The 11,159-nt window shown below is 34.5% G+C and overlaps 1 protein-coding gene across 4 annotated transcripts in view; it reads left to right on the top strand.

Annotated features, from left to right (window-relative positions):
• The window catches only part of LOC110668996 (probable LRR receptor-like serine/threonine-protein kinase At3g47570), a 23,295-nt gene continuing 12,136 nt past the window's right edge, over window positions 1-11,159 (top strand). For 3 of the 4 annotated variants that reach the window (XM_058133350.1, XM_058133349.1, XM_058133348.1), the window contains exon 1: window positions 1-2,710. In XM_058133350.1, the coding sequence (XP_057989333.1) occupies window positions 19-2,710 (2,692 nt within the window). In that variant the 5' untranslated portion in view covers window positions 1-18. Of the gene's footprint in view, window positions 2,711-2,933; window positions 3,351-3,527; window positions 3,683-11,159 lie in introns of those variants that run through there. The other variant, XM_058133351.1, reaches the window with a different exon arrangement.

Genomic DNA, 11,159 nt, shown 5'->3' with positions numbered 1-11,159 from the left:
AAGTCTCAAACTGCACATATGGGGCTTTATTGCAAGAGTTCCTCAGCATCTTTCTCATCCTTGTGCCTGTTTTCTCTTATTCATTTCATGTGCTTCAACTTGCCAGCAGCCTCTGCCATCGACAAGAACAATGAGACAGATCGACTTGCATTGCTGGACTTTAAGGCCAAAATAAGTGACCCTTTTGGGGTCATGCGCTCATGGAATAACAGTCTTCACTTCTGCCGGTGGTATGGTGTCACTTGTGGGCGTAGACACCAAAGAGTCACAACGTTAGACCTGCACTCCCACAAACTTTCAGGGCCCATATCACCACATGTTGGTAATTTGAGCTTCTTAAGGGTGTTGTCTCTTTATAATAATAGCTTCAGCCATGAGATCCCTCCTCAGATTGGCCGTTTAAGCAGACTGCAAACGTTGTCTCTTTATAACAATTCAATTGACGGTCATATTCCTCCTAGCATATCTAACTGTTCAAACCTTCTTTTCTTTTATTTGGATAACAACAATCTCGCAGGCGAAATCCCTGTGGAGCTTGGTTTCTTACCAAAGCTCCAAGAGATCTATTTGAAGGAGAATAATTTAATAGGTAGCCTCCCACCATCTTTCGGGAATCTGTCGTCCCTTCAGTTTCTTGCTGCATATCAAAATTATTTGAACGGAAATCTCCCAGAAACTTTAGGCCAATTGAGAAGTCTATGGTTCTTATCAATTTTTCATAATGGATTTTCGGGTACCGTCCATCCGTCCATCTTCAATCTTTCTTCGATCAAGGATTTCAGCATTGCTGAAAACCAATTCCAAGGGAGTCTTCCCTTGGGCATTGGAATATCTCTTCCAAATCTTCGAAGGTTTTCTATTGCTGATAACCAATTCACTGGCCCCATTCCAACTTCAATTTCTAACGCCTCAAATCTAGAAATGCTGGATCTAGCCCAAAATGATCTCAGCGGAAGAGTGCCTTCTCTTGACAAGTTGCATAGACTTTCAGAATTGGTGATTTCTGTCAACAATTTAGGAAGTGGGAAAGCTGATGACTTGAGATTTCTTTCCAGTTTAACTAACGCCACAGCTTTAAAATTCCTAGAGATAGGCAGCAACAACTTTGGAGGGGAACTTCCTCAACACATCGCCAACTTTTCAAAGGAGCTCCTCCAATTTGTCATACAAAACAATCAGATATCCGGAAACATCCCAGTTGGAACACAAGTTCTTGTTAACTTGGAAGTTTTCGTTGCAGACAGGAACAAACTCTCAGGTACCATTCCATCAGGCATTGGACTGCTTCAAAATCTAAGAAAAATTTACCTTGGAGGCAATAATTTATCGGGATATATTCCATCATCTCTGGGAAACCTGACAAATTTACTTGAAATTGATTTATCTGACAATAATCTTCAAGGTACCATCCCTTCCAGCCTAGGCAGGTGCAAAAACTTGCTCGCACTAGATTTTTCTATAAACAATCTTAGTGGTCCCATACCCTCACATGTTATTGGACTTTCCTCCTTTTCAAAAGTTCTTAATTTGTCTCTGAATAATTTGTCTGGTTCCCTTCCAAAAGACGTAGAAAATTTGAAAAATTTAGGAATCCTTGACCTTCATGAGAACATGTTGTCAGGGGAGATTCCCGGTGGTCTTGGCAGTTGTATGAGTCTAGAATTCTTGTTCATGGGTGCCAACTTGTTCCAAGGATCCATTCCTTCCTCTTTTAGTTCATTACGTGGCATTAGAGAGTTAAATCTTTCTCATAATAATCTGTCAGGCAAGATTCCAGAATTTTTAAAGAGCTTCAACTCAACACAGCTTTTGGATTTATCTTATAATGACTTTGAGGGCATGGTACCAGTAGAAGGAGTTTTCAAGAATTCTAGTGCTACCTTTGTGGCAGGAAATAAAAATCTATGTGGTGGCATACCTGATTTTGGGCTACCTGTGTGTAAGTTTGAACAATCAAAGAGGAGACTAACTACAAAATTAAAGATCATAATTTCCACGTTTTGTGGGGTTATAGGCGTTGCACTTTTGCTTATTTCTTTGCTTTTTTGGCGCCATTTAAGAAAGAGAAAAGGAGAATCTGTATCACTATTTGATGGAAATCCATTATTGAAGCTGTCTTATCAAAGTCTGCTCAAAGCCACTAATGGATTCTCTTCAGATAATTTGATTGGTATTGGTAGTTTTGGATCTGTATATAAAGGGATTCTTGATCAACAAGGAATGGTAGTTGCAATTAAGGTATTTAACCTGATGCGACGAGGAGCTTCAAAGAGTTTTATAGCCGAATGTGAGGCCTTACGAAATGTCAGGCATCGAAATCTTGTCAAAATACTCACAGCTTGTTCAGGAATTGATTATCATGGTAATGATTTCAAAGCATTGGTTTATGATTTCATGGTTAATGGGAGCTTAGATGGCTGGTTGCATCCAACTCTTGGATTAGATGAGGTGCCAAGGACTTTAAATGTTATCCAAAGGTTGAATATTGCCATCGATGTTGCTTCTGCGCTTGAGTATCTTCATTATCATTGTGGAACACCATTTGTTCATTGTGATCTAAAACCAAGTAATGTCCTTCTCGACGAAAAAATGACTGGACATGTAGGTGATTTTGGGTTGGTAAAGTTTCTTTCTACTAGGATGCTTGGCCATTCAACAAATCAATCTAGTTCTCTTGGAATAAGGGGAACTATCGGATATTGTCCTCCAGGTAATGGTAATACATATTTTTCATCATTTCCTTCATAATATTTCTCTTTTTCTACTATTTTAAGACAATTGATGAAATGACAACTATAGACTTGTCATGATTAATAGTTTTAATTTGATGTCTAAAATTTGTAGTTTTCTAACGCTAGTAGGCTAGAAGAATTCATTATTTTTTATATGTTTCAAAGCAAGTCAATTCACTATTGTTGATTTGTATATTTTAGAGTATGGTGTGGGCAATGAAGTATCAACACATGGTGACATATTTAGTTTTGGAATACTCTTGTTGGAGATGTTCACGGGAAAGAGGCCAATCGATGACATGTTCAAAGAGAATTTGAGCCTTCACAGTTTTGTCAAAAGATTTTTGCCAGAACAAGTAAAAGAGATTATAGATCCCAATCTTTTTGAAGCGCAACTCAATGCACATAGTAACTACAATTTTAGGAATAGCGGAAACGATATATTCATTGAATGCTTGATTTCAATATTAGAAATTGGAATCTCTTGTTCTACAGAATCACCACAAGAGCGCATGAATATAAGTGATGTTGTTGCTCAGCTCTCTTCCATTAGAAACAAACTCGTTGGAACTCAATTACCAAGGAGGGGAGAGACTGTAAGTGCACTTCAAGTAGCAGGTATATAATGCTATTCATTTGTTGAAATAGAGAATAAAACTTGTCATATGCATGTAACAAAATCTTCCCATCCCTTGCTCATATGATAAAAAATTTTCGAATGTTTTTTTGTAACATCAGTTGTTTACTTGCAAATGGATGCAAGATTGGTTAAAAAATCCCTTTTTTACATCTCAGGTACACAAGATTGATGACTCTGATGCGGAATGCCTATTGATTACCATGAAGCATAACTTGTTATACCTAGTCTATGTAATCCTTATATATGTTTGTAATGCTGCATCTTGCTTAGTTAGTACTGTGTTTCCTTCATGCATAAAATGTTTTTCTTATTTTAACTCTTTACACCCCCAAGATGGGAACTCATTAAAAAATATTGCAGTATCTCTCACGTTTATATGCGATCCACCTCTACAATTTCGAATGGAACTCATGTATTTGTAAGCGTAGGATGTACCAAACAGATTCTCCTTCAATTGCATCGATGATAAAACTTCAAGCATGTGTGTTTTTCAAATATGTGAATGATACCCTCCTCACTATACACAAAAATCAACTATAATAATGATACACACCAATCAACTGTAACCCAACTTCTTGCAAGTGTAGTCAAACAAAGACTGGAAAAGACTTACAGATGATTCCTCTTCTGGCAACCTTAGGTGACGAGCAACTTTAGTAAATCCAGCATGGTGTGGAAGCTGATAATCTTCCTTCACTTCTAAGTTCATTTCCTCCTTATCAAGTTTTGGCCTACACAGAGCCCACTGCATTGCCCAAATGGCCAAAGGGCGCATGTAACATAGAGATCTATACTGGCCATCAGTGTTCCAACATTCAGGAGTTTGGAAAGAATAACTACAAAGAGAACAGCGTGTTAGTAGCTTAGCGTGTCAGCGTAAATGAATGTGTGCAGTGCATTTCTGTCTCTTTTAAGTTTGATAAAAGTACTCATGGTAATACAGAAAACAGAAGAGACTACATGGTACAACTGAAAACAAGAGATTATGGTTTCTTACTTCACAGTGAGGACAGCAATAACAGTTCCTTCTCCCTCTGATTTGCGTATTTCTACATTGAAAACTCAATAAGGAAATTTGATTAGAGCTAAAAAAGTGCAAGAGTTCTGATTTTATGCTGGAAGAAAGTCAAAAATTGGTTAGAAAAATATGGATTTGGGTGGGTTTACTACTGCTGCCTCCTCTTCTGTTTTGCTCCCTCTGTTTTTCTTTTTCCCCGCCAATTCTCTTCTTTTCCCCGTTTCTTTCTTTTCTCCCTGCTGGAAACTAGAAAAATCCAGTCCATGTGCTGGAAATGAGTGATAAAAAATTGCCACATGTCAAAAAAAATTTACAACTTGATCCCTAACTTTCAAAAATTAGGTTTTGACCCTAAAACATTAAAAATATCATTAAAGACCACAAGTAAATTATGCTTTTCACCCAAACACTTTTCAATATTCCCCTTCCTTTTTTTTCTTTTCAAATCAAAATATTTCTAAAAAAAAACTTCTAATTGGAATATATGAATATCCTTTTATATTCTTAAAAGCCAAATAAACTTAACCATGTATATTTTATATAAAATAACTATTAAATTTTTATTAATTTACTAAACAATATCAACTTAAAGTAATATAATAATTCACAAAAAAGAAAAAAATCAAATTTATAAATATAAATAATTTATTTAATTTAATTCCTTCAAGATTTATTCCTAATTTTCTATTAAACTTTCTTCCAAATTTTTTTTAATAATTTCACTCTCCAATTTCTAGTATATTCATAATTATTATTATTATTTTATTTTTATTGTATTTTCAAAAATTAGGATGTTACACTTTCTTTGTCTAGAAATAATTTGTCTGGTTCCCTTCCCAAAGAAGTAGAAAATTTGAAAAATCTTGAAATCCTTGACCTTGCTGACCACATGTTATCAGGTGAGATTCCCCTCGGTCTTGGCAGTTGCATAAGTCTAGAAATCTTATTCATGGGTGCCAACTTGTTCCAAGGGTCTATTCCTTCCCCTTTTGGTTCACTAAGAGGCATCACGGAGTTAAATCTTTCTCATAATAATTTGTCAGGTGAGATTCCAGAGTTTTTGCAGGGCTTCAACTCAATACAGCTTTTGGATTTATCTTATCATGACTTTGAGGGCATGGTACCATTAGAACGAGTTTTCAAGAATTCTAGTGCTGCCTCTGTGACAGGAAATAAAAATCTATGTGGTAGCATACCTGATTTTGGGCTGCCTGTGTGCAAGTTTGAACAATCAAAGAGGATATCAACTCCAAAATTAAAGATCATAATTTATGTGGTTTGTGTGGTTATAGGCATTGCACTTTTGCTTATTTCTTTGCTTCTTTGGCGCCGTTCAAGAAAGAGAAAAGGAGAATCTGCATCACTTTTTGATGGAAATTCACTATTGAAGTTGCCTTATCAAAGTTTACTCAAAGCCACTAATGGATTCTCTTCAGATAATTTAATTGATATTGGTAGCTTGGGATCTGTATAAAAAGAGATTCTTGATCAAGAAAGATTGTTAGTTACAGTTAAAGTGCTTAAGCTAATGCGACGAGGAGCTTCAAAGAGCTTTATAGCTGAATGTGAGGCCTTACGAAATATTAGGCATTGAAATCTTCTCAAAGTACTCACAGCTTGTTCAAGAGTTGATTATCAAGGAAATGATTTCAAAGCATTGATTTATGATTTCATGGTTAATGAGAGCTTATATGGCTAGTTGCATCCAACTCTTGGATTAAATATTGCTATCGATGTTGCTTCTGCACTTGAGTATCTTCACTATCATTGTGGAACACTAATTGTTCATTGTGATCTAAGACCAAGTAATGTCCTTCTCGATGAAAAAATGATCGGACATGTAAGTAATTTTGGGTTAGTAAAGCTCTTTTCTATTGGGATGCTTGACTATTCAACAAATCAATCTATTTCACTTGGAATAAGGGGAACATTGTCTTCCACGTATTTGCACTTCAACATGTTTTTCACCTTTTCCTTCAACATGTTCGATGAAGAAATGGTTTTACCTTGATGTCCAAAATCTATAATTTTCTAATGCTAGTAGGCTATAAGAATTCAATATTTTTTACATGTTTCAAAGCAAATCAATTAACTATATGTTGATGTGTGTATTCTAGACTATGGTCTGGGAAGTGAAGTATCAACGCATGGTGACATATTTAGTTTTAGCATACTCTTGTTAGAGATGTTCACAGGAAAGAGGTCGACCGATGACATGTTCAAAGAGAATTTGAGTCTTCACAATTTTGTCAAAAGAGTTTTGCCAGAAAAAGTGAATGATATGATAGATGCCAACCTTTTTCAAATGCAACTCATTGCGGACCAACATCAAATCATAACCACAATTCTAGGAATACGAGAAACAACATATTTATTGAATGTTTGATTCCAACATTAGAAATTGGAATCTCTTGTTCTTTAGAATCACCACAAGAGCGGACGAATATTAGTGAAGTTGTTGCTCAGCTCTCTTAAGTTGTGAACAAACTTATGGGAACTCGATTGCCAAGGGAGAGACAAAATATAGACACTTCAAATGGCAGGTAAGTAACGTTATTCTTTTATTGAAATAAAGAATAAAACCTCCCATATGCACGTAATAGAATCTCTCCATATCTTTCTCATATGATAACCCATAAAATTTTTTTGAATCTTCTTTTAGTAACATTATTTATTTACTTGCCAAATGTATGCAAGGTAGTTTTTTTTTTTTTTTTTTCTTCCATCTCAGGTACTCAAGATTGTTGACTATGAAGCAAAACCTATTATAGCCAAGTCTATGTAATCCTTGCCGTACCTTATATATATGTATGTTTATAATGCTGCTACATGCTTAGTTGGCATCGTGTTTCCTTCATATCTAAAATGTTTTTCCCATTTTACTCCAAAGGCTTTTTGTCCTTGGTTTTTTTTTTTTTTTTTTCCAAAAGATAAAAGATTTCATAAATATAATGCTAGTACAAATAAGGATAAAATCCAAAAGATAGAAGAATATCAATATGCTCATAGATCTATACTTAGATCAGACCAAAGGTTCTTTATTATCCATAAACGACTAACATCATATATAAACTCATTTTAATATTCATGATTGCTTAAAAATCAGTTTGCCAATCAGGTAGGCTAAGGTAAAAATCTTCAAGAACCTAGATAAATATAGTTGCTTGAAAATATCTTGTCCATTGGGTTAGCTGAGACGAGAATCTTCAAGAAATATTGAAGATAAACTTCTTTCAAACAGAGAAATCCCGCCAAGGGGACAAAAATAAAAGCCATATAAGGCCCCCAATGTAACATTCAAACCAATCAAAACAAAAAAACAAACTAAGAAAAAGGAAGAAAGAAAAGTCAAGAGAGGAAAAGTGAAAAAAAAAGAGAGAGAGAGAGAGATAAAAACAGAATCAAAACAGAGCAGATCGGGTATAGAGCAAAAACCGGGGAAATAAAGCAACAGCAGGAGAATTGAAAACCCTTACCCAAAAACTCAACTCTCCCAATAAAAATTCTGCTAAATTACATCACTTTCACGTGCCATAAGTCCCTATTTATAACAGATCCTTCTCATGAGCCATATTTCTCTCTCTCACCTTGCAATCTCCATTCCAAGTAAAGGAGAAGAATGGGAAGCAGCAGCCATCCTTTTCAATTCTAGTGTCTTTGGTTCTTTCTTCGTTGTTTCTTGATCAAGGTAGCACTAATAGCTTCCTTCCTCCATGATTTAAAAAGTTGTTGATATTCCCTTAGGTTAACAATGAAACTAAGGAGAGATATGGACAATATAGGTAGCCAAACCTCAACTTCTCTGTACTAGAATTTTCAAGTTGAATTTTCTTTATTTTAGATTTTTGGCTATATCATGAGCTACCATAATTGCTTAATATTATTGAATAACTTGTAGTAAAGTTTGTTCATTGAAGAGTTGAGTAAAGAAATTTCATATATATGTCCTAGGATATGTTGAGTAAGCTTAACATTAATTTTAATTCCAATTCAGGTATGTTATTTTAAGAATGTGTTAAGGGATTGAAGTTATTATTATTATTTTGCTAAATTCTATTTTAAAGAATAGAATTGGTAGGAATTATAAGGAAAGTGAATGGAAATATTATGAATGAGTAAATTTGGAATGGATGGTCAAGCTACTAATGGTTTAATAATTGTTGGGTATATTAAATCTTAACTAGAAACATACAAGAAATTTAGCATGTTGTGTACATAAAAAAAAATTGAGTTGAATATTATATCTTTAGTATCATTGGAAGTTATAAGCTAGTGGAAAGTTTTAAGTGTTGCTAGAAATTGGAAAATTTGTGAGTGGAGGGATGGATTTAAGTTTTATATCTTAATTGCTAGGTGGATAATGAAGTGTTTAAAATATGATGTGGTTATTGTGGAGCTATTAATGGAGATTAATTGTAATTAAATTAGCAAGAATTTTGATGTAGTAAAGGGAAGAAATTTTAGCATGAAATGCTAAAGGAGAAAGAAGTATATATCAAATGGAGAAGGAGAAATAAATGGGAAAAAAATATGGAATTTATTATATTATTTGGTGTAGGCCACATATGGACATTTTAAATTATTTATGAATGTGTTGTTGCTTGTGAAGAATTGGTTGAGTTCTTGGAATTTTGGAAGACGTTGGATTTATACTGAAATGCCGTCGAATTTTTTTTTGAATTTTAGATAAATAAATCATGCATTTCACCCTCACCTTTTTCATCTTCAGGATTTAAAATTCATTTTCTTAATGTATTACTTTTCCCTACACTTTTAGGAGATGACCCAGCTCCTGCTGTAGATACTAGGGGTGCTCCAGCAGTCTAGGCTTCATTAGTCTTTAGTACAGGTGAGTAGATAAATATTTAACACTAGTAATTTTTATTCAATGTATATTTATGTATATTATTTTTCTTTATGCAAAAATGGGAATGGATAATAGTAATTATATGTTTATTTATTAAATGAAATGAGATTTAGAAGCACAGCTGAATAAATTACCAAATACACTTAATATATGCACCGAATAGATAGCAGCTAGATGACGGGTGATATAATCTCAGCTCAGCTTATATTTATACTGTCTTTGGAATAGCGCTTGATATACATATAGCCTTTAGGGCGTATATCAGGTGGTTGCCCTTTGGAGGTGGTTCTGCACATGTATGACCAGCATATTTATTACTTTTGGGCCGTTAGTGTCATCGTAGAGCCCAGGATGCCAGCATTGCTCTCAGGTTACTAGAGTTTATTATATGCTACTGAGATGCCAGCATTATCTATAGGAAACATATTGTGAGTATATGAGAATATTATGGATTTTATGATTATTAGCGAAGTTATTTCTAAAATATTTTTTTTACAGCATGAAATTTTATTTTATCTCAGTTATGTGAATTACACCAAATGATATTTATTCAGCTAACATATGTTAATATAGAACCTGGTACTATTAAGTACCAAAACCTTGTCTATTCCCCCTTTGTTATTTATTTATCCACTCATTGAGTAGTTGTACTCACCTTTTATATTTTTAATATTTCTGATTCTTTTTAGTGATCCTTCTATCAGCAGCCCTCATTTGTTAACATTGTCTTTCCTTCCACTTTACCAGCTGCAGAGTCTAGTGGAGGTCGGGCCAACATATTCCTTTTATAACTTTTGATCATTTTGGATTATTGTATATATTATCTCTGTGTTTAGGCTGCTACCCACCTAAGGTCTGTGTTTGTATATTTTTTTTGTTCCCACGAAGAGAAAAAAACCATATATCTATGAAGATGATATATCTATTTGGCATGGAGCCACTTTATGTGTATATGTATATATTTACATATTCTTTCAGGTTTCAGCAGGTTTCATATGACCAATTAGATATATTTTAGGGAAAACTCTGTTAGTTTTTCCTTATCACATTTGCCTCTATAAGGTGGAAGGCAGGTGTGACACCCAATCTCCATCAAAGGGAGAAAGAAATAAACAAATCCACAAAAAAATTTATGGATCTAAAAGAACTGTCTTATCAACTAAGAAAATAACTAAAAAAATCTGGAAATGGAAGGATACTATCGAGCAAGGAAAGGCTAGTGGCAACCCTTGAGACCAAGAGAGTTAAAAGCTTTTCCATAGAGAAAGGAACATGTCAAGGCATTGAAACTTCCTTGATTGTTAATTACCCAAAAGTTTCGATCCTCATGAGCCAAACATAAATCAAACTCCCATATGTGTATAAAATAAATCTCATTTGCTTACATATAAACAACACTGAAATTTATTAAAGATCTCATTTTATCATAACTCTTTACACCCCCAAGATAAGAAGATCTCATTAAAACTCAACTAAGCCTTTATCCCAAAAATTTAGGGTCAGCTATATGGATTCGTTTTCTCCACTCTAAACGATTTTGGGTTAAATCCTCAGAAATGTGTAATGCTTGTAGGTCATATTGTACTACTCTCCTCCAAGTCAATTTAGGTCTACCCCTTTTTTTTTCTTTCTATCCTCTAACCTAATGTGCTTTACTTGTCTAACTGGAGCCTCCATATGTCTATGCTTTACATGACCAAACCACCTCAATCTCCCTTCTCTCAATTTATCCTCAATTGGCACCACTCCTACCTTTTCTCTAATACTCTCATTACGGACTTTATCTAGTCTAGTATGGCCACTCATCCACCTTAACATTCTCATCTCTGCAACTCTTATCTTAGACGCATACGATACTCAATACCATATAACATAGCCGGTCGTATGGATGTACGGTAAAAT

Source organism: Hevea brasiliensis, chromosome 14 (assembly GCF_030052815.1).
Source record: "Hevea brasiliensis isolate MT/VB/25A 57/8 chromosome 14, ASM3005281v1, whole genome shotgun sequence".
In the NCBI taxonomy this organism is placed as follows: domain Eukaryota; kingdom Viridiplantae; phylum Streptophyta; class Magnoliopsida; order Malpighiales; family Euphorbiaceae; genus Hevea; species Hevea brasiliensis.
Note: the sequence above shows the minus strand (reverse complement) of the source record. Positions and strands in the feature narration are given on the sequence as shown.